This window comes from Varroa jacobsoni, unplaced genomic scaffold (assembly GCF_002532875.2).
Source record: "Varroa jacobsoni isolate VJ856 unplaced genomic scaffold, vjacob_1.0 scaffold_287, whole genome shotgun sequence".
NCBI lineage: Eukaryota > Metazoa > Arthropoda > Arachnida > Mesostigmata > Varroidae > Varroa > Varroa jacobsoni.
Window position 1 is genome coordinate 62835 of NW_019213189.1, and position 24205 is coordinate 87039.

General features: G+C 40.8%; 1 protein-coding gene across 3 annotated transcripts in view; it reads left to right on the forward strand.

The window, feature by feature from the left end:
* Positions 1–24205, forward strand: part of LUBEL (Linear Ubiquitin E3 ligase) — a 72653-nt gene that overhangs the window by 45427 nt on the left and 3021 nt on the right. For 2 of the 3 annotated variants that reach the window (XM_022830687.2, XM_022830690.2), the window contains exons 27-30: positions 2830–3063; positions 4198–4311; positions 5791–5942; positions 12866–13031. In XM_022830687.2, the coding sequence (XP_022686422.1) occupies positions 2830–3063; positions 4198–4311; positions 5791–5942; positions 12866–13031 (666 nt within the window). The remainder of the gene's footprint in view (positions 1–2829; positions 3064–4197; positions 4312–5790; positions 5943–12865; positions 13032–24205) is intronic. The other variant, XR_015310404.1, reaches the window with a different exon arrangement.

Consider the following 24205-nt stretch of genomic DNA (forward strand, 5'->3'; position numbering starts at 1 on the left):
TTAGGGATTTTTGACTCTCCAAATCGTCTCTGTTTGTATCACCCCGGGGGTCAGCACGATATTATCGCATCAGCAGCTGCAGTCGGAGTCGCTAGTATCGTCGCGATCCGAGCGTTCTGATGGTCCCAGTTAATGATACCCTAGCACACTGAAGGTCGTTGCGGCCAAAACACTGCGCTTTTTCTTCTGCATTTTCGTCTGTTGCGATTTACTGCTTTTTCAATGGGAAAAGAGCGCAACTGCGGTCGTGATAATGAGATCCTGATCACGCTCGCAGAGTTGTACGTCGCGTCGGCACCACTGAATTGAGCTATTGCCCCTATTCAATGTTGGCCGATTTTTCAGCCACATTAAAAGTTGGACAAAGACCTCCTCATCTTTTGATCCTCATCTAATACGACCTATATACAGAAGCGTTGCAATAATGATACGCATTGTAAATACCTGAATACAATTATATTAAACAAAGCGCCTAACGTACAACCGGTTTACCGTCCACCATGTAAGACGGCCGAAAGTTGTTTTTTTTACGTACCTCGTTTTTTAGACAAAATAGAAGATGAGAACTAACCAGCTTGCGGCCCATCATATAAGACAAAATTTGCCTATTGAATCATTCAAGTAAGCTCCAACGGGTGGTCTTCTTGAAACATTTCGCGTCTTTTCATACTCTCTTTTACTTAAGCCAGTTTTCATCCCTTACATTTCTCAAAAAGTTTTCGGCTTGGTATCAGCTCAAAATTCAACTCGATCCGAATTTTTCGTATGTACCGTATTTGGCCGGCACAAGTTTACAGCTAACCAATATCACTTGAATAGTTATGTGCCAATTAAACGAGGAATATTTCGAAATTAGTTAATGAGTAGTCTAGGTTCCAAATTTAGGTCGCGCTTGCGGTATACTGAACCATACTGACCGCCAGGCCGTGTGTCGGTGAGCATAAGAAACAGGAAGCCTCCAGCTAGGCTCTCAGCGCTACTAAGGTTATGATTATGAGGGATTATGAAATACCAGAAATTATCATTACAAACACAAAAATATTACAGTTAAATGTGCTTGCATGCTTACCATGTCGTTTCATAGGACGGTTCAAGAAACGCTAGTTAGGTCCAGCAAGACCTACCCCCGTTTCCACTCCTAGTGGGGCACGTCCTTACTGCTGTGCCCAAAAGAAGGTTTCGAGGATCTGTTTACAGGGATAACGTAGCCGAAAACAACCGAAAAAAAATCGACCGATGCAGTTATGGTGAATTATATTGACTTATCTAATATATTATATATTTGCTGGCAAACCGAGGATTCACGTTGTTCGTATTCTATTTTGGCTATTGAAGAATTGGTAGCAAATCATGATCTCTAAATGTTGTATATTGTATTAAAGTTTCATAGCCTTAAATGAAGAGGGTAACAACTGTAAACTCATATATTGTTACTGAATCACATAATTTTTTTTTTGGATTATAAAGAGCCGAACGCCTGTAAGAGTGGCCTCGATCATGAATTGTAGTATTAACATGGCGACCGCACATTTCGTTAAGCCTGACTCACTCGAGCTCAGACCATAATTGTGTGTCCTATAACTCATAACACACTCTGCCAGTTACAGTTCAGCTGTAGAAAAATTATAGCACATATTTTACATTTATTTATTACTCTAATATCCATGAGATTCTTCTACCCAGGTATCACTGCTCTAGTACCTTGTATATGCGTGCGCCTTATGCGCATCTTTACTGCAACGTTTGTTTAGGACCGATTTCGATTTTTAGGGCACCACGTTGCAAGAATACGGTTTTTGGTTGAACAGCAAGCGGTCGGCGCTAGCCTCTGTCTGTGAGCGACTGAGTACTCAATAAGGACACTAGAGGAATAACGATCTGTCTTAGTATACTTGTCAGTCACGTGTCCCCTTCCAAATGCGTTTCTCGGATTTCTTTTATCGACTGTTGTCAATAGAAATCTACCACGGGTCATTACAATAGCTTGTTCATTCAAAGAGCTTATAGGCGTTGCTTGGTTCAGGACACGTTTTTTCGTAGTCGATGTAGGAGGCCACAGACTAACGCCTGTATGCCTAGAATGCCTTCTTTCCCAGCGTATGCTTCTTTCCACCCTCAGGCTATTGAGTTCGTCTTTTTCCTCTAGCCTATTGCAAGAGCTGTGCCATGCAACCCGCTCTTTTGCTAAGGTCGTCAAAGAAAGACTGCGGGTCTATTTGTGTGATCGAGTGGGTTCAACAGAAACCGCACGCTATCACAGGAATAGCAGACGAACCAGCTATACGATTGCGCCAACAACAAGCCCATAGTCTTATGACAGTTACGTTTCTAAAGTTTCCATAAGTTAGAGTGCCGTCCATACAGCAAGAACGATGAGATTCGGGAGTCCAGACAAACGAAAGAAGAGTTTGCTTTAATGCTAATTTCGAACAGCGTAGGAGGGTCACTCAAGCCGGGCATACGCTGTTGAATGAGCTGTTGATCTGGCGATTCTTTCTTACCTCATGTATTTATATACCAGCATTCGTTGACGGAGGTCTCTATTGGATCTTAGTAATACGGTCGCCTCAGGATCAATCAAGCACTCATAGACAACGTTAAATTATGTAGACACAATTCTTACTTTGGTGCACTATATGGCGAGTTGATCACGGTAGATAGTCTATGTCAGTCGCCATAGGCCGTTGGTTTGCTATGTTAAACTGGAATATTTATGGTTACTCGATGAATGCGCAGTACGAGCGTGCATGCACGAGTCGCATACAAGTATGTGAACGACAACTTACTACTAATCATTAATGGTATTCTTAAATTATCTGAATATTTCAGTGGCGGACAGAACATGAGTCAATGTCATGCGACGAATTCGTCGCGTGGTTATCTCGTGAGGAGCCAGACTCAGCCGAAAAGGCCCTGGAGACATTCTTCGAGGAAAACGGAATTCAGTGTCCAGCATGTAAATTTCGCTACGCTCTTTCTCGTGGCGGCTGTATGCACTTCAAATGTCTTCAGTGCGGATTCGACTTTTGTTCGGGATGCAACCGGCCATACAAACATGGAGATGTGCGTCACTTTAGGCTGTTTGACGTTGGGCATCTGCATTCTAACGTAATGTCTGTCAGCCATCCCCCATAAATACGATAACTCTAGTGGCTAACACTTCTAAGGTACACACTATAAAGCAAGATCATTGAATACTAACAGTTTTCGTGTACCATCAAATAGCATTACTTACAACTTCTGTATTTTTTCAACACTTCGACATTCTTGATCAGCTGAAATAACCCTTATTGGGTCATCATCGAATGCAGGACGGACGCGAGATCATTGCAACAACAGAAAGAACAGTCACCTTGCTATTGGCTTAGCTATAAGAGTTGTAATTTCTTTTACCGTAGACATTTAAGGTTGGATAAGGGTACTCTAAGAAGAGAAAGAAGGCAGCTGTGCATAACATCCTGTGCTTTTTGAGGTTTTGCTCGTATATCAACACCTGCCTCGCATCATATTTACATTTAGAGAATAACCTTTTCCTTTGTTATTGTTTGTAGGAGCACGAAGGCCGCACTTCGTATTCTTAGAAGCTTTGGTGATGGGGGCATGAACTTTTTGCTCATTTTTCCATGATGGGAACAAGGCACGAACTTATTTTGCATACAAATGAGAAAAATCCTAAGTATTTGCTGTTAAAATGAACGTTTAACTAAGCCTTTCTGTGATGCTTAATTCGCAATACTCCAGTTAAATGTGGCTCACGTTGCTAACGATACCTCCTACATGTATATTCGTGTATTGTTCCATTAGCTTTTTTCTGCTCGAGGTTGTGTTGCAGTGGTCTTGAATAACACACCTTCACCTATAGTTGTGCTATGAAAAGCCATAATCTGTTATTGAGTGTTTCTTTAATTTGTACCGTTTCCGATAATGCCAAATGCGCAAGCCCGTTCCTAATTACGCGGCCGATTATCTAACGGTAAAACAATGCGGCAAGCTTAATGCGGCTTCGTCTATAGCTTCCAAATGACAATAGTATATTGACTCCCAGGCAAACATTAAATGAACTTACGTTAGAAGTTAGTAACTGTTAAGAGGACTTGCTTATTTCGTAGTGATAATGCTTCGTGTTGTGTAAATATATTGAGTGGCTAAGGTGATGGCAGATGCTCTGACGTCGTTTACTTCTTGTTTTTCTTTTAGAAATGTGGTTTTTCAGTTACCTGTTCCCGAATGGGTCTCCACGCTCATCATCCACGCAATTGTCTCTTCTATCTGCGTGACAAAGAATACGACAAACTTGAAGCTTTACTGAAGGTACAGTGTCGTCGAACTCATACATTCCTCATACGCTGATAACTATAAGATAACCGTTAAAGACCCCGAAAGCGACCCAATCGTTTGCGTAGATAAAATTAGCAATGCCGCAGACATGAGAAATGCTCGTTAATCAGCAGAACGGCTCGTTTTGCGCGCACAAAGATAAATCCAATGCAGATATCGTAGAAGATGCCATACTAATCGAATGCCTCAACGGAGCTCATGGTACGAACAGCGGTAGAACGTTGGCGTAAGCTCATTCGAGAAGTTACCATTTTTTTTATCAGGTAAATTTTCTATACCTCCACTTTCGTTGATACCAGCTGACCGTATCAACTTTGAAATAACATGACAATAATGGGTAATACTAATCATGCAGTAATAATAGAGTTTATAGTGGAACTAACGTAGCTTTATTGTAACACACCTAATTATGTCAACTGGGCCAATCATTTGTAGTCGGTAAATAAAACGCAAAAGGAAATATAGACGATACTTATATCAAACTTGTAAAGCCATCGTCTGTGCGACGGAGTGTTACCACGAAGAAACATAAACGCATGCGCTGTTATGAGTCTTCGGTTTACGAACTTGATACGAAAATTTCATATTCATGTACTATTTATGTAATTGACTCATTTGCCCCTCTAGTTCGTGGCTAAATCCAATGGACAGTTTTGCTTGAGATTAGACCAGCAGCTGGTTGCCGGACGTCGGAAAAAGAAGGCATTCCAAATGTCGTTCGCTCGATATCTTCGCCGGTTTGCGTCTTACTCAGTCACACAACTTCAGCTTCAAAAACAAGATTTGTGATTTAGGCTGACATTTTTCACCTAGTATGTTGATGCAGCAAGCAAAGAGATTAGTTATTTAAAAAAGAGAAAGCTTCTAGAAAAGAAATCACCATAAACTGGCACGGTGCCGGGATGTTTGGACCTCTTGCCGATACACGGACATAGATTAATTTAACCCATAAAGAGAGCAAGTCGTTAATATAGTAATCAAGCATTAATATACTGCACCACCAATATAGGACATCAGGCCACATTCGAAGGGCATTACAGTGCCTAAGGACTAATAACCCTAGTGAACAGCGCTAAACTTCAATTAGCGGAACAGTTCGACGTCATGTGATCATGCTTGTTTATCCGCCCCAAAGGGGCGTGGGTTCGACGCTCTTCTCCCATTGAAGGTCATTTTCTTGTCCTGCTTCTAACGTCCCCTTGTTTTGTGTTTAAATGCGAAAAAAGAAGCTAGTGTTAGGTTAGACAATTGAGAAAAGTACATTGCCAGATTCGCTGGAAGTTCTATAATGCTACAGTTCTAGGTCAGGAGTAGGCCTTTCATGCTTGAGTTGATGCACCTGTCGTTATAAGAATTATGAAACAGTCGGAATGCTCTATGACAATCATGAAGTATGCAGCCCAGAATTATATTTTCTGTAGTAACGATGTTATCTATTTAATGCTAACGCAGGACGCAGGCGTACCTCTCAGAAAAGACCTACCGCCAGGCCAAGAGCAGCAGAAACAATGCCCTGTTCTTGAAACAAAGGAGACAGCACTCGGTGGATACAAGGATGGCATCTGTGGCAAGCAGGTTGAACCTAAAATGGCAGGAGTTTGCAGGTTCGTCTCTGGCATTGTCTCTATTCAATCCGTCTCATCGTGTGTGTGTGTATATATATATATATATATATATATGCGCGCTAGGTGTATGCACTTGGCCCGATTTAAAAAATTGCAATTATTCTAATTAGATATTCTCTACTAGATTTTTCCTGTAGAGGGTCGGGATGGGTGAGTGGTTGCCAGAATTACGTTAGAATGCGAAGTTTTCTGTGCAGCACGCGTCTTACGCACGTAGATATGCACGTACTGAACTGCTTATGCAAACTTTGTTCAACTGAGAGAACGTGTCTCCAACCTCGCCATTAGTTTAATAATATTTCGTATCTCTTCATTGAAATACAAGAAAAAAGAGTGAAGCGGAGCCATAATCGTTCGTATCGTAGGTTCAACGGTGGAGAGAATTCTTTATATCGTCACTCTTGTACCGTTATCAGTAAAATAATGAAGAAAATAAGTCCTGCAGATAGCGATTTGTACACCCAAGTTAGTATGCGTTTACACGATAGGTTTCATAGTATTAACTCAGCCCGTTACCAGCTATTTTGCTTTGTTCGCACCATGTCGGTTCAATATTGCTGTTGTTATTATCCATAGACGAACAGTAGTAGCAGCAGCATCGTTTAGCCTCCTATTCGGGAACGTAGCTTGTGAGTATGGGGCGGACCGAAAGTATGGCTTATTACACCTTTTGATGTCATGATGCTCTATACCTCCTGCTGTATATGGGCATGTGCTGTGACAGAAGTAGTGACGATTTGACTTGACTCTGGCTTTTTTGCGGTGCCGACGAACGGCCTAAACTTCCTTCTGCTCTTCTATTTTCGCCGACCATGTGGGCGTTCCTAGGGCTTGCGTCATCAGAACTTTCGTCACTTCATCTTTGCTTACAAAAACGGTGGCAGCCAGTTAAGCAAGTTAACGTTAGCGACAAGCGCATGCTTCGAGACAGCGGAGTTTGTTGGTTGCGGGAAAAAATTAACCTAAGAAAAGGCAGTTGACAACTTGCTATTCTTAAATGCTCAACCAAGACGGAAACGATGCTGGCGTCGATAAGAGGAGAGGAAGCGTCAAATACTACCTAGTTTTAGTTACTACTCAAGTTTAAAAACGTTGAAAAACGCTTCATCGAGACTTCTATAGATTAAGTATGATGAGGTTTGGAGAACGAACCCTTTCGAAGATTTCGACTACGTGATCGCATTGTTTTTTTCCTATGAAAGGGCGTTTAAATAAAGTACTCTCTGATTTGATCGCAATATGTTTTAGTTGACCTATACTCAAGCTAAAAATGGCGTATCTACGCGTTCGTCCCGTACTGCATACCAAGTTAACGTGAGCTTAAGGGTTTTCCACGTATTTTAGACATCCACTCATTAAATCTTTTCGCCTGCCTAAACAAGTAAAGCAAAATATGTGGTTTTATCAACCTAAAAGATGATAAACCCTTGTTTGCCGACAATGGGTTATCTTAAGAGAAAGCTCGCGGACATAATGAATGATATAAATGTTTTGTCTGTCAAACTAATATTCAAATCAGTGGGATCGTTATGCTTGAATGATGCTTGTGTTTTCCGTGAGGGCAGATGCACCTGTCATATCAATCTTGTAAATCAATTAAACGAATCCGTCGGTCATCGTTACTGTAGCATTACCTTTTGAGACAGCGTAATAGTTCCTAAAAAATGTAGCTTCCAAGCAACATTTAGGAATGACGCGATAGTGATACTCGTTGGCTCATTCCCGAGTTGTTTACCAACCATCAGGGCAGACTCAACCAGTTACACGATAGATCTTTTAGCCTTCAACATCTTCTAAATAACATCCGTCAATATCTTTCCGAGCAATAAAAAAATCGATCTTGCAATTCACACGTAGAAACTTTTATATCAAAAAGGTATAGCTTCGTACAGCTAAATAAGGTTTTTTGCTCTTGGCGACTTCTCCAACGCTCCGGGAACACCTCAACGGAACAAAATGAAGTACGCGCTTGGCCCCATACCTAACAGCCTTCATTTGGCCAGACGTTGTCGGCATATTCGCAGCAGAGAATCCTCCCATAAAAGACATTTGTTCTTTCCTCGGTCCACTTCAACACTCTCGTGTCCCGAGTCATGACTGCCATCATTTTCATGTTCAGTTTCGTATTTTCTCGGTGTCTGGCTTTTTAGCGGCAGGCGCAAGCTACTCTATCGCCTCTTACATCTTCCGCTTTTTGTGAGAAATACGTTCGCGTTGATATCCGGATTCTAACAGGCGACTTACGCAAAGCTGGTTTCGAGCATCGATACCGGCTCAGCCATTACTAGGACCCTTTGTTCAGTTTGCCGGACGCCACCTGATAGCACTCGGCTGAAAAAAGGAGCGAGCTAATCTACTATTACTTTAAAAATTCTGCATCACTGATAGAATACTAACTGGATAATGAAAATATTAGCAGTACTATTTACAATGAAATTACACATGACATAGCATATAGAACGAAAGGTAGAATTACCTACTGTCATGTATTTTTCCTGTATTTTATAACGGAATTGCCTTTGCCACTTAGATAGCTTCCGTAATCTACTATAGAAAAATGATTAATTTTATTTTCCCTTGTATAATGGCCAAAAATCATTGTCCTTCAAGCCAGGAGTTGACTCGTTAGGGCAGTTATAACGATTTCATTCAACACTTATTGTTAACACTATAAGGCTCCTGACGAACCAAATGCGAATCCTATTTGAACGCATCAGAGCGTTATTAACTTCACTCGCACTTATGTTCAACTACAGGAAGGACTTTCTTCATGAACACGACCATATGTGGGCAACTAAAAATCGAAGCGAAAACGGTGTTTTCTGCGTAGCAGATTGAGAACTTGAAGTTTTGGCTGCGTGGCTGCGATCTTTCCACTACGTGAACTTATACCTCAGATGAGCGTACGAGACTCGCAGCCGTTCTTACCGTGTGAGAAGCGGATGTAGGCGTCTTTACCATAGGTTCCTAGTATAGGAAAGGGTTATTCCACGACCTGAGCAGCAAACTTCTATAATGTACCTATACGCTATATGTAACCAGCCCAGGTTTCTATTTTGTGTTAAGTTTCTACCGTTCACTGCAAGCGTTGTCGGTTAATGCCAGTCAGTATGGCTACAATCTTCAATGACAATATAGGCTTGTCGTTATTTCTAAATAAGGGATCTTAAGAGGATTTCGCAGACTGCGTAGCTGGGTGACGCATCGAGAGACGAGATTTCCGAAGACCTGGAATCACAGGCGCTTGATTCCGATCGAAGCGGGTCAATTAAGTTATTACAAATAGTTTTAATTATATTTGGCATTCTGCAGGTGAGACGAGAAAAAAAAAGCTATTTTTGTGATTTTGAAGGAAGTCAGTGTTTGTCACTTTGTTAGAGAACAAGTACGAGCTTGAAGGTAGGGCTGAATTAAAACATGTTTCATTTATCAGCGACGCTACTTAACTATTCCACAACCCTGAATGGGACAGCTAACAATCAACAAAAGGACAATTAGGACAAAGGGAAAACAAATACGGTGAAGAGATTACTAAGCTTGGCATTACGATGACCTGAAAGTCGTTATTTTAGAAAACTTAGGTCAATTGCCGCTTTAAACTAAACGCTGAGATACACTGTTTAGTGTGAGAAACATTACCCTACGGCTAAATCATGAAAATACATTTTGCTGTTCCTAAACAACGTCCAGTTAAAGAAGCGATACAAAAAAAAGTGAAACTTCCGAAGTTATAATCTAAACCAAAGAAGACCGGCCAACGTTAATTAGGAAGCAATACCTTGTTGTGCGCAATACTATATAAACGTATTTTAGATGTGTATAATGTTGCTCAGTGATTTGATCATTTCCGCCACCCAGTAACTATCACTATCTATGACGCTTTTTCTTTCTAGTATTTGAATTCTGTTGTAAAATACTGATTATTTTAATGAAACGAAATGTGTATCTTTCTACCAGAACTAGATAATCCATGTGATATGATGATATAAGCAATTTATAGCAATATCTAGAAAAGCGAGAGGGGGAGAGAGGAATAGCTTGCACGAAGAGCCTTCGTTCACCATTTTCAATAGGCGGAGAAAACCCGAGGGGTTAATACTATAATTTCGTGAGGTACGGCGAATAGCTCCCGCTCATCCTATTTTTGCTTATGATTGGCGAGCGAACGATCGAAGTACGCGTTCAGAGTAATATAGGCCGCGCGTCGAAGTAATAGCGACTAAGAATGCTTGCCGAGAGACGCTGAGCTCTCGGGTACTTGTCGCTTCGCTTACCATAACCTTAATACGTATTATCATCTCGCAAATGACAGAATTCACGTATTTTCATACAAGTGTAGAGCTTCTCTCGACTGCTGTTTTTTCCCTCCTGGTCTTCTTTAAACATACTGAAGAATACGTAAAGAAAATAGTGGGTGCTCTTATAACATAGCACAGATATTCTCTCTTGATAAAGTTCGCTCTCCAGCCTCATCTTACTTCCTACGCGATTTAGCCCTATCGTTTTTCAGACTCAGATATGAACTTTTCATTTAAAAACTGTTAAGCTTTCATAATTTTAGTTCTTCTGCTAGCTTGTTGTTGCAGCTTGTTGTTGCAGCTCGTTGCTGTTCTCAAGCAATCTAAGAGCGAGTTTTATGGGCTGTCCCGTCATCATCATCGATGTTTCCTAGCTTTTGTTGAATTTTTCAAACTCAGATCTCTACCTAAGTTTATGCTTTATAACTTGGACGCCCTTATGGTAGACACAATTTAGTAGAGTAAGTTGCAATTCGCAGAATTTTTCGTCGCTGGCAACTATGATCGCGAGCGAGGACATCTGCACTTTGCAACGACCTCACTATTGATCCCTGTTTCTTAATAGGCCTAGGCCAATTTATCATGCCCTACAAACATACGTTTTGCTATTGGCTCAAAAAAAGACATACTATTATTTTGTATGTTAGTCTAAAAGAAGCGAACCCTCATACGCGAAAGAGGAGGTTGTCATGTATGATAGAGGTCATTCAATAGAGGTCTTTACGATGCGCCATGAGTTGTTACACAGAATTTGCCATGTGCTGGATTGCGTACTGTACGAACCATTTAATTTTATTATTTAGCCATTCTGGTCAAGTATCATAAACTAGACGCTGGCTGCTTGAGGTAATTCTATGCTATCTTGCCAACAAGATGTCACACTTAAAGCTATCTCCTACTACATTTGGTGACTATTAGTATCACATCGACTGTCCGCTAACTATTTCTGAACAAAGTCTGACTGAACAGAGTGCATCTCCTTCTGCATCAAACGTATTAAATATAGGTATTAATTAATTGGGAGAATACCTGCAGTTAGGGCCTGTGCATTTTCTACGTTGAATTCTCGCGGGCTTATTTTACGCTATACCTAGCTGTATCTGAAATAGGTAGCAGCAGCAGCAGCAGCAGCAGCAGCTGCAGCATCTTTAGTCTCGACAACTCGTCAATCGGTTAGATAGTTAAGACATCAACAGAGGCCATTTGTACATTGGACAAATTATAATTTAATACTAACCCTTTTGGATCACATTTCTGTAGAAAATAGTTTTTAAAAATACACTAGGACCACCTTTCGTTGGGCGTTAAATATAGCGTTCCTATAGACGTAAGGATTGGGCGTAGCTTGCCAAATCAACTATCTATAGTTTTTTTTATAGTCGTCTGTCTGATCAAGCAATTCCTGCACTTAGGTCACATTCAGTTTCATGCTTCATGAATCAATTATTGCTAAGAGGATCGCAAACGATTCTATTAACGCCTTTAATAACAAACTTCGTTTTTTGCTTCCTTCGTTCGGCTAAAGCTTGGCGAAATATCATGGGCTATCTTACTCTCTCTATTTGTATGTATTCACCGTGCATAGGCACCTGACTACGTGTATGCAAGCATTATTTCACGTGTTTACATTTATAACATTTTTACTGTTTAGACCCCCTAGGTCTGACAACGGTACCGCTCGTACCGAAGGGTGCAGCTCGGATAGGTGTGGCGACACATCCAGCTCCCGCTTGCCCCTCGGAGGAGTGGAAAACCATAGTGAAGCTGTGAAGATAATACTGTTGATCTCGCAGGGCCATGAAACGAATGTTATTTTTATTGTTGACAACTCCGCGTGGGATTTACACGAGTCTATCAAATAAACATTACTACTAATTTACATTTTTCATTAGAAAAAATAAGTTTACCAGGTCTACAGTAAAGAGAAATGAAGTTTCACTGTGTTGAAGCATTAGGTCACATGCCCTTGAAATATTTTTGTAATTTAACTGATATTTTCAGAATTTATTACCAGATAATCATATTGTTATAGTGCACTAAACTGCTGTGTAGCTAACGTTCTAAGTATTTAGCCTTACGAAAAACGAATATACTTTAGTATATTCGGTAATACATAAGAACGGACGATGCCAATGGCCACCTCGTCAATGTCGCTCACGGCCAACGAAACGAACATGATAGTTTATTGGAAAAAAGCTTTTATCTCAAGGTGGAAACTGATCTTCTCGGAATGAATTTCTAGCGATCTGTCCAGCCTGACCGTTTTACGGGTCGTTTTCGGTCCAACAAAAAAACAAGCGAAAGGACACAGACGTAATATAGCAGACGAAATATTTTGTTTGTTGATGTTGAGTGCTGGTAAAAATGATAACATTAATTTTTCGTCTGCTAGGTAAGAACACCTCTATATCTATCTGTGCAGTGACAACAGAGTTCTTCACGGACTGGGGCATCGTAGCTTCTGTTTGGTTATCAAATATAGCAGTTAGGTAATATTATATCTTAGCCTTCACTTCAACTTGGAGCTGTAATTCATACAACTAACACAAAAATTTTCGCTCGCAGAATATGACTGTAAGGTAATCGAGTAATTTTATTTTACAGGAAGCACTATATCGAGCACCTGGGAAATCTGATCTTTAAGCATAAGATTGATCCGTGGCCGATTCTTGAAAGCGAAGAACTTGAACTCTGTATCCGGCGGGCCAACATGAGGCTGCCCTCAAAGTACCAACTTACGGATGCAGTCTACAAGGACCTCTTACGGAAAGTATGAGAATGTATTAAAGAAAATTTAACGTGCCTATCCCACTTGTCCTTCTAAGTCGGATTGTTATAATCGTGCTGAATAGGTGACATAGTATATATCTACAATCAGTCGAAACACTAAGATATAGACTAGTACATTAGCCATTAGCGTAGGCTTCCTTAAGTTTTCTTGAAGAGTGAATTTGCTAAAAAATTACGTAAGCCTCTAACGCCTTTTAGTAAATAGAAATTACTATAAATGGTCACGACATAAAAAGTCACATAATATTAATCAAGTAGGACATTGTGAAATAGCCCTAAGATCCTTACTAATGAATCTAAAAGCTATGACACCTTTGGAAGATATGTGTACGACTATCCAAATGCAGGAAACACTGTTCTCTTGTGCGTGCATAACTCAACAGTGATCTCAGATGTACATCTTGCGATTTATAAGGCACTGAACTGCAAACCAGGTTTCTGAAGCTAATGGGTGGTGGGTTCTAAGATAGGAGATCACACAGATGACGTAAAGTCTCAAGTGTTGGCTGAAAGGCAAAGCTAAAAAAAAAAAGCTGGCCTAGAAGGCCACGAATTGAATTCAGTAGAGCTGTGCATTCAAATAACAAAAGTGATCTCAGAGGTCTGAGCAACCCGTAAAATTAAGAAGAGACGGTAGTGGTTCGTTTAAAATACTCATGCCAGCCCAATAGACCATGAACTGCATGCGTGTCGTAGCTGTACATCCAGATCGCAGGAAGATTCAGATTAAAGATCTCAGAGGATCGTAAACCTAAGAGTAGCGATACTGGCTCTTCAAAGATATGCCCCTCACATTCATAATTATGATATTATTATAGATAAGAGGTTGTACTAAGTCTAAGTTAACTAGCCATATCAAAAATTGATTCATCCAAAACCTCCACTTATATGTCACAGATATATCGAAAATGATTTCTGCAATATTTTCTTTCATTTTCATTGTTTTTTATTAAAAGAAAAATAATAATTTTTATTGCTCAGTAAGTATTTCGTTTGCTTTTGCTAAAAAGAACGCGGACCTATCTTACTTACGCGCTATCGTTGCTTGGAACGTTTAGGCATTGTTTAGATTAATTTTAAGCGCCGTTAATTATTATAGTGGACTCGACTAATGTTAATTTTCTAATGTAATTTACGTAGAAATATTAGCCCTGATTTCGAAAAATCAGTTTTCTGACTCCGCGACTTCTGATGACATAATTTCCGTCAGATCTGGTCACCTCCACATTGATCTTAAGATTGCAATCTCGCCGATCTCCGGTATCGGGAACGTTTGCGTCATTCACATATTGTATTGTCGTTTTTAAGGCTTTTTTTGCCTAATGTCTTCACCAGTTTTCGATCAACCTCCGCAGCCTCGTGGTTTTCACGAAACAAGAGCTTAATTACTGAGCGTCAACAGTAGAAATGTTTTCCTCTTGAATAAATAATTTATAAAGCAAACGTAACCGGTTTTATTCACAAGTCTGCAGAGGGCTGCCAGCCAAATTTCGTCTGCTTGCGACGCGTAGTTCAAAAATCCGCCGTATAACGGCCTAATATTGTCCCCCAACCTCATATATACGGCGATACGAAATCCTAGATCGCAAACGAGATCGTTTTTTCCGGAGTTGTGACAAATATTTGCTCAAATCCATTTGTATGACCGCACCTGCGGACGATGCGTTGCTCGCTACGCGCTTAGGCAGTACAGAAGATGAAACTACCTCAATTTGGCCAACTACGTGTGGAATCCTACGTACAGGAGTAAATAGCGAAAAACTAATACCAGGCAGATTTGGACGAGCCGCGTGGCGGGCACTGTATTGAGGGAGAAAGCCCCAGCTAAATAACTCCAAGACTTACGTTCATATCACGACGTCCGATCTTCCTAGACAAGAAGATATCACTTTTATGAACAGGTCAAATTTGATTGGAACAGATGGCATATAATGGCTGCGTTCTAAGGATTTAGTGGTGATTATTCATCACAAGACGAATCGCTGACAAGAATAATTTCGAATAAGTTACCTGTAACTCATCGACTCAAACCAGAATTGCTGAAAATCGTGCATTTATTATATGCGTTTAATGGGTAATGCCTAGCTGGCGTACAAGATCAGTGGCGGTAACGAATCTTCTAAGCGTTTAAGATTAGACTATACATAAATACAAAACTGGTCGGCCATAGCGAACATGGATATATTCTGTATGCAGTTCTCTATATGGATACTTTCTTTAGCGGTAACAAAGGCACCAGACGAGATGCAGACGATGTGTAGCAATACGGAGCGAGCATGTGCAGATGCATGAAAAGATAGGTTTCAAATGCTCGTCTGTTGGTCAGTCTACGGAGTATTGATTGACAGTATAAGGCGAATCGCAGAAAAAAAGCTATATATAATACAGTAAGCAAACACTACATCACCTGGATGTGTCCGCCTTTGAAATGCAGATTGACATTACCAGTGTCCTACCTAATTTACTTTAGGCATTGATGTATTCCTAGTGAAATTGAAGGCTACGCTTGCAGCAGTGCCTCGTAGATAGATCGTCAGAACGGCTCAAATATTCGAACCTATGCCAGACACCGTTGCAGGTATACCAGCTTTTGAATCAAAATGCGTTTACTTCTTCTTAAAAAAGGTTCTTTGTATGTTTTGCGACAACAAGCCCGGTCCATCAGAATAACAAACGACAACGTTATCGACGTACGAATCTCAAGGGCACTTCTATTGTGTATGCATCTTAACCGTTATAGCCTATAGCATCTGGATATCATTCGATAACAGGCTTCATTCATCTAAAATGTACGGAAAAACGCTCGCTAAGCCTGTTACCAAAGGCTTCCATTGAGTGTGCTCGCTGGTTTAACTACGAGGTGGCTACCTCCATTAGCAAACCGCACTATGAAAATGTACCAGTGAGTGGGAATAACAGCAAACTATATCAGCCCTGTTTCGGTCTGAGCTCGCTCACCAGGACCCGGGGTGCTTAGCCTGGAACTCGTATTACGACCGTCACGAACAAGTATCAGTTAAAATGTCAGCTTGTGTATTGATTCTTAAAATATTTTCTTTTTTTAAACATAAATATCGTTACTTATATAAGGAAGTGAATATTCTGTTTAAGACGCTAAAACACACAACTTTATTTTATTTTGCTACGGTGATCGTGTTGGTCCTCAATCCCTCGCTAGTAGGCTGTTTCTGTTTTTTTTTTTACCTCCGAAAGGGTGTCTTCTCGCCAACTACTGCAGCGGCCGCTTAATCGGATCAAGCTGTACTCAGATCTATTAGCAGACAATCGGCAAATTACTTCAATAATGAATGCGTATGTATATATAGCCGATGTTATATGGCTATACACATATATACACGTGCATATATGGCACGCAGCTAAGCCAAAAGAATCGATCCTTCTTCAGCACGACACAAAGTGATATAAATGTATCCTGATCAGTAGAATCGAACAGAATTTCCACTGGCAACAGTATCCTGAAAAAATCATTTGCTTAAGGCCATCACATGAAGATACAGTTGGTTCGCTGACGCATATTGCTAGCCAAATCAATCACTGCTTTACAATTCATTTAACCAGTCTCAACATATCAGACATGGTAAGCTTGTCGGGAATATAAAAAACGTTTAGTAATTATCCAAGGGTTTCATCCAGTAACAAAATATAGTACGTTACTTGTAACGAGCTAGGTAGACGCTTAAACACGTTTACAGTCTGCCGTTCATCTATGAATAAAAATTGCTTTGCCATTGGCATTGACGACCGTTTGTCCGTCTCAGCTAAAATCGTTGACCTCACTTTTTTAGCTGGCAATCACGTCGTGTATAATAAGTACAGACCGAGACTGGGCGCAACCTGCCATAGCGGAGACGCACCAGGGAGCGCAGACGTTGAGCCACTGTAGATGACGATGATACCTCGGTCAGGTGGATTCGTTACTTGCCACAGAAGCAGACCTTAATGCAGAAACGGACCTTTCGTCGAATTGTGAACGGTATCACTCTGGCTCGACCGTCTGTCGCTGTACTGTCCACTGACGACAATCAGCCAGCAAATCAGCTAGGCGCACTGCATCATTGTGCGATGCTTTCAGCGCTTTTGGCGGCACATCATCTCCGCTTTTTTCTCTTCTATATTCTTTAGTTCGTCATCAGTTCGTTGCCGCTACCATTTCGTATTCGTGAGCTCTTTCTAGCTTTCTACATCTGCATTTGGCCAGCTTCGTTTGGCTTCTGCCCGACGCTCATCGGCTGACGACGAAGTAGGGACGCAAGTGTACGCCGACCGTCCAACAGAAGGCTTTTCTCGTTCTCTCTCTCTCTCCCTCCTGCGAATTCGCACAGCTTGATGAAGCCAGCCTTTTCGGCGCGGAACTTGATGATAATATTGATGGTGACAATGATGATGGTGATGACCATGATGACTGTTCGTTGAACTTCGTCGCCGTTGTCGTTATTATTGTTGTTTTTGCTTCTGCTGCTGCTGCTGCTGTTGATGCCAATGCATATACTGAACGGCTGCAGAAATACCATCAGCTGAGCCGACTATAAAGGCTGTACCCACTGAGATTTCAGCCGGTGCACGATCTTTACTAATCGAATGGCACAAACGCACTGAAAAAAATTGTGGGCTGAGTCGAGTCCAAAAAAATGCGCACCGCTGGTGCGGATGTATCTTCTCCAGAAAAAAAAAAAGTATTTTCTGCATGATGATTCGTTGGTAGCCATGATGTCGACATGTCTTAGAATACGTCTAAAAATTTCAGTAATTCTCATTGCTCAACTTTCATTGTGCACGAGGTAGGTGACCTCACGAGAAATACACTTCGCTGAGCCTCAATTGTATGTTGATGGAATTTGTACAGCCATTAACAACGAATCAATAAATATTTGCGAACTCGTTCAGAGCGTCAGCTGGCTGATAGCTGCAAAGGCTCCTAGAGCCTTTCGTTTAGGCCAATGATCTACTGTAGACATAAATGCACTTTTTGCAACTGATCGCATTTTACACTTCTTTTTTTTTTTTTTACCTGTAACATAAACAGTGTTAGATAATGTCATTTTCTTTACTTTTTCTCTGAGTACATCAATCACCGCAGCAGACGGATGAACAAGCGTACTACTTTCTAACGGTGATAAGTGCTTATTTAAATTGCTATATGCTCTGTACGCTGCCCAAGAAATTTTCAGTTCTACCAAAAAAGTGTCATGAAAATCCTCGTTCGCTGAAGTATTTTTGTCGAAGTTCAACGTTGCTCATGATTCATAATCAGGAGCGCCATCGGATGCGCGCACCGAATCTGGGTAATCTCGGGATGGAGTACCAGCAAGGTGCTCCACAGGTAAAGCCGAACCTGTTGTTGTTTTCCACTATCGACACGCATCACGTACCTGAATTTAAATTAAAGCAGAAAACTTTAGGTCTTCTGGGCTCATTTTACCTAATTCAGCCTTTGGGTACGAGCTGAACCCCAAGCAGTTTTTTCAATGTTTGACTATTGGTAACATATAACCAAAACGTAACACACGAGACGATAAAACTGAAAGCGCAAACGTTTCAAACTTGTAAGCTCCATCTTAAAAAGCCTAGTAATTTTTTTCACACGATACATACTATGATCCTTAACATTTGTAAATAATTCGCCGTCAACAGAACATTTTCTCGTTTGAAGTAAATTTGTGTATACGTACATAAACATATCTGAAGATTTGTAGACGCACTCGTTCACTAAAACAAACCTCACGAATCGGGGAAGTAAAATGTGCTTTTTTGTCGATTTTTGTCGAAGAGCTGCGCGCAAAATATATGCAATATCTACATCACAGTCGGGGATGATCCTGTTTTTACGATAGTTCGTAAATTTGCCGTATTAGTCTTCAGACGATTTTGTGAGATAAACCGGGAAATATATGAAGTCGTCCTGATACTAGCAACGAGTTCTGACTTAACAATTGACGTTCGGTACACGTTTAATCAAGACTTACATTTTATACAGTAATGTGTGTATATAGAGTCCTGATCATTCTTATATAATTACAGCGTTTTTAAGGGTTTAACTCGTCAGAGGAAGCAAGTTTTGATCCATTTTTCATGTGTTGATCAATCTGTGTTGTCAAACGCATAATTCGAGGAACCTAATTTCTAACGACACGGTCATGCATAACTTTAACACTTTTTTTTTGAGTGAAGGCTGTTATTTTTCCTATCTACAGGGATAACGGGTATGTGTAATGCGCGCTCGTTATCTTTGTGGCGACCAAGTAACTTAAACCATTGAGTTGTTTAACTCAATGTAATTTCATCTTTACAGCCATGATGTAATAGGATGGCAAAGTACCCCATATCTATGTCATATAGATTCATAGTGTTCATAGTGGGCAAACTTAACTTTGAGTCTACTTAGCGGTATGGAGGTATCGTATATCGAGTAATAAATATTTAATTTAAAGATGAATTAACGGCAAGATACCATTGGTATCAGCAACATCTGGCATTTCTTTCGTTAAGCGTTCTGTACGAAGTTTAACTATAACTAGTGTTAGGAAATTAAGTCCGTACGTCTATCCTTTTTTCCAAGTTCTGTTAGGGGTCATCGATTTAACTTCACATATCTGTGATGTTACGAAACATGACGTACTCACAACTGGGTACGTTTTAGCTGTGCAAAGTGAAACTTATCTAATGCATTTTCAGTATCGAACCTTGGCTATCCATAGGTGAACCGGTGACTGCAGTCACTCCAATGCTTTAAAGTCGCTATACGTGACGGAGATACGATGTGTCTTAATAGCTGTTGTCCCTAATCGACTAGCTTGACTTCTCCCTACCAAGAGTATCATTTCTAGATTTTACTAGGCCTTAGACAAAACTTATCACGACAGACGGGCATCGAACGCGCTTATTGGACAGCCGGCGTACATGAAATATAACGTGAATATTGCCATTCTACCCACTTCAAGCATGTATCAAACACCGTCGCTGAAATCATGAAGTTATTTTCGAGAATTCCTTGAAAGTGCTCACACCTCGTCACATGGCCTGTATTCGGGCTTCATACACATTGATATTATTTATAAGGTGAAAAGAAGGACCCATGTAAAGTTCGCACAACGCTGTTGTGTAACAGCAATCAGATGCTGCTAGCTATAGAAAGACGAGACGTCCTTAGATCCTCAGAGGGATAATTCGCCGCTTCCTGTGTTAAGGATCGATCCTGGTATTGACACTTGCTGATCGATAACCTCATTGAGTATAGATGGTGGTTTGTCTTAATTTAATATTTCATATTAGTGCTTATGAAAGAACTAAGATGAAAAGATGCGTTTTTCATTACATTTCCTAGCCTTCGCCCGATCCGACACTTCAGGGTTTCACAGCTACCGATCCAACAACAATAACTATTAAAACAGAATTCCTATACATTCTGTTTGGTACAATAGGATACAGAACTTTCATATCTATTCCAACAAACACAGCTAAATGTATACCGTGAAGCATAATAATACTTTATTCCTGCTCATTTACGATGTACTTTACGTTCTTACACAAGAATAATTTTCTTAGGTCATTGTACCAGCATCAGCTGAAATGACTATTTAGATACGAGTCGGCCTCGCTTTCACTAGAAGACTGCCGTGTGATATTTTTTGTTATGAGTCCTCGTTTGTTATTTGAATCTATGCTAAAATACTGTTTCGCATATATCCGCTGTACTAAATATCCATAGTATTATTTATTATCGTGCAGCAGAGGTGACGATGCGACGTATCACATATCCTCCTCTCTCTTCCCCTTTCTCTCTCTCTCTCTCTCCCTCTTCCTCCTCCCCCTCTCTCTCTCTCTCTCCCCCTGCTAATGACACCTCACAGAATGTATAGGTGTCGCCAAATGAAAGTCAACATGAAAGCCTATTTCTGTTTGTGTGAAAAACAAGATATTAAGAAAGATCAAAAGATACATACATATATACACACACGCACACGCACACGCACAGAGAAGCGCTTGCACGGCCGTTCAGTTAAACTTCTACGTTTTTTTGCATTTTGCCCCGAAAATCGTGATCTCTCGACGCTCGAAATGCTTGAGTTGATAGACGCCGCCAAACTAAAATGGGGTCTCCGAATTTGTCATCATTCTTTTTGCTTTGCTGTTTTTGTTGTTGACGCTGTCATGGTTGCGTTTTTATTGTAATGGTGTCATTGGCAGACACATTCAAGATCGATGGCGCATGCAGTCAATCAAAAATTTGCCTAAAGGTCTGCTAGGGGTGCTGCCTAGCAAAACTAGACTTTTCTAGACTGTTGACAAAACAGTACTACCACTAATACGGTGATTATGATCAAATATATATAAGGTTACAGCAATCATAAAGAAAAAACAGAGGTTTTTTTTTTCGTTTGATCGGTACACAACCGACTTGAATTTAGACACGGGGAACGGTGTAGAGAAAAACACCAGTCCAAGATCAATTCAAGTATTCACGGGAATCCTAGACCTATTCGAAAAACCTATACGCCAAGCGCCGTTCGACGGCTAAATAAAGACTCCAGTTATTGCTATGTTTCGTCTGTAGCTTGAGCTGTACTCAGGTATTATACTTCCAAGGGACGTGCAGTGAGGCTACATCTGTTGCTTCCATACGAATCAAGACAGAAAATTTATCCGTGGATAGGTTCGCGTAGGCTGAGTAACGTGCGCCCGTCGAAGAGCCTATTCTCTTTGAGTATGCTCGAACTGTAATTTGGTTGTCTTTCAGTCCGCTGGTTCGAAAGCCTATTTGAGTGTTGTAGATAGCAGAGGCCGATCACTGGATTGGCCAACATGATTCTGTTGTACCAGCTCTCGCGTCTTCAGTTAAAACAGATAAACTTTACACTAGCTTTTCTTGAGCTTTTAATAGTCTTGAGTCAAGATAGATACAATTTATTCAAGATGGATCTGGCTCATAGTGCGATGGTTCAAGTGGAGGGGATCACAAAATGACATATATCGAAAATGAGCAGAGGATTTATCCGTAATGGCGCCACGTGGCCTAATCTACGAGCATCCAACTGATCTTCGACGCTAACGCCATTATCAACTAGGATAGCCGTAGTACATAGATTCTTATTGTAAAGCAATGTAACCTCTCCATATTTAACAAGTAATGGCGTGGGGTGCCGTTATATTAAAAAAAAAAAGCGTTTTGTCTCCAGTCCACTATATGTTTGGAGTGTCTCACTGGCGCATTCATTCTTCCCGCTTCAATGGACGTTGCTACCGAAACCGCAAGGTGCTTACGGGCTTGGTCTTCTATCGGTGAAATCTCCATCTTTGTTTCCTTGGTATTACTAGCATCATTGGTAGTTTCTTTTCCGTCCCATCGTAGCGGTTCCTTTCAGTTTGCTAGGTTTTCTAACGATATTTGGGGAAGCGGCCGTCATATATAGCATGTAAGTGCGTACCATCCGTATGAGTAGAGCCTGCAACGTTAGTTGACTGCCGCATAGACAGGTTAACTGTCGTCCTTCAGTCCCTGCCTTGTCATTTTCAACATTGCCCGCTTTACACGTCAACCGATTTTCGACTTATACAGGCATTCCTCGCTGTGGAAACACGTTCTGCTAGAAAAATGTTCGTAGGTAACTGTTGGCATGGTCGCGGCCTGTCTACATATGGGAAGAGTCCACGTACTGCCTTAAAGAGCGTACCTTGTTGTACTTCGATGTGTCTATTTTGAAATCGGTGTCTTCCAACTCCGGAATCCGGATGCGCTCTGTCCGATCCGCAATGATATTAAAATGTACGGCAACATATACCCTATTTTTTACATCGGCATACGATTGCTCATGGCTAATTTAACGAACATCAGAGCTCGAACTATAACACTTGCTTGCGACATTGGCGATACGATCACAAGAGATATCTTCTTGTCGGAACAAATAGCAACAGGTTTGTTTTGTCAACACCTGGTTTGAAGGATATTGAAAGAGCCGTCGTTTTTTTCAAGAAACGTAAATATACAATGCAACTCTGGAAAGGCAAGAAGGAGTAACTTAACCGATCTGAACCAAGAATTCCTTATGTAGATTGTATCTTCGCGCAAAAAAGAATGACTCGCCTCCATATCTCATACAATTATTTAATAAAGGTAGCTTGATAATGCACAACGGGTTTCTCGACAACGAAACAAGTTACGATCTGACTACCGGATCCGATACTAAAAATAAGCACAGTGTTGTTGTCATCAACAATTGCATTATGTCGAGTCGTTACGCGTCTACGTATAGTACTATAACAGAAGATCGCTATGTAGTGTTGCATCAGAGGGTGGATTAAACTGTTGCAAGGTAACCCTCAACCGATTCAGCCGGCCAGCCTCAAGTGATTCCGTTTGCATCTAGTAGCATCAACAGCCTGTAGGATGAAAGTGACAACGACCATAATGTATCAGGCGCTATTGTATCTCCTAAAGCAACAGCAATAAAAACAGCTGGGTACCTATTTTCTGCTTGGAGTCAGTGGAGCGCCCGTGTCACTTCTCGCAGCGCCAGCGCCGCAATAGGCGCTGCAGTCACAAACCTCTTTTTTGCATTAGACACACGAATCAAGCGTACGCATTGGGTCACCATTGGATCATTGGACATCATTGTCGGATTTCAGTAGTCGTACTGAGTCCGAAGTTGAGTCTCTAGTGATACTGACTGACTGGAACGGAACAATATAGCAATAGCAACGTTATTTCTTATAAGAGATATTGTCACCATGATCGTTTACTGTGATCGCGTATACATCCAACCGTAATGATATCTTATCGTTTATTCCTATAAGCTGGATTCATTTAGACCCGTGCTCAGTGCAGACGAATTTAGAAACTCGAACACGAAATATAACGAACTTTATCACTGATTGGCAAGCTATGCACACCGCTACAGATGTCTAGGGCAGACCTATTAGAGCGTTCGCTTAATTTTCGCGACGGCGATTCTGTTCAGCCAACTGGAAGACCACTATGACACACTGAATTCGCAACTTTGGTTTGAAGTAGTGTTTTGTAAAAAGTGTTTTCTTAGTGTTAATGTGGCCTTATAGGCTCTGATCCGGTTCCGGAACTAATAGAATAAACAATGTCTACAATGGACAAGTGATTAATAGCATTTTCTCTCAGTTAAAGCT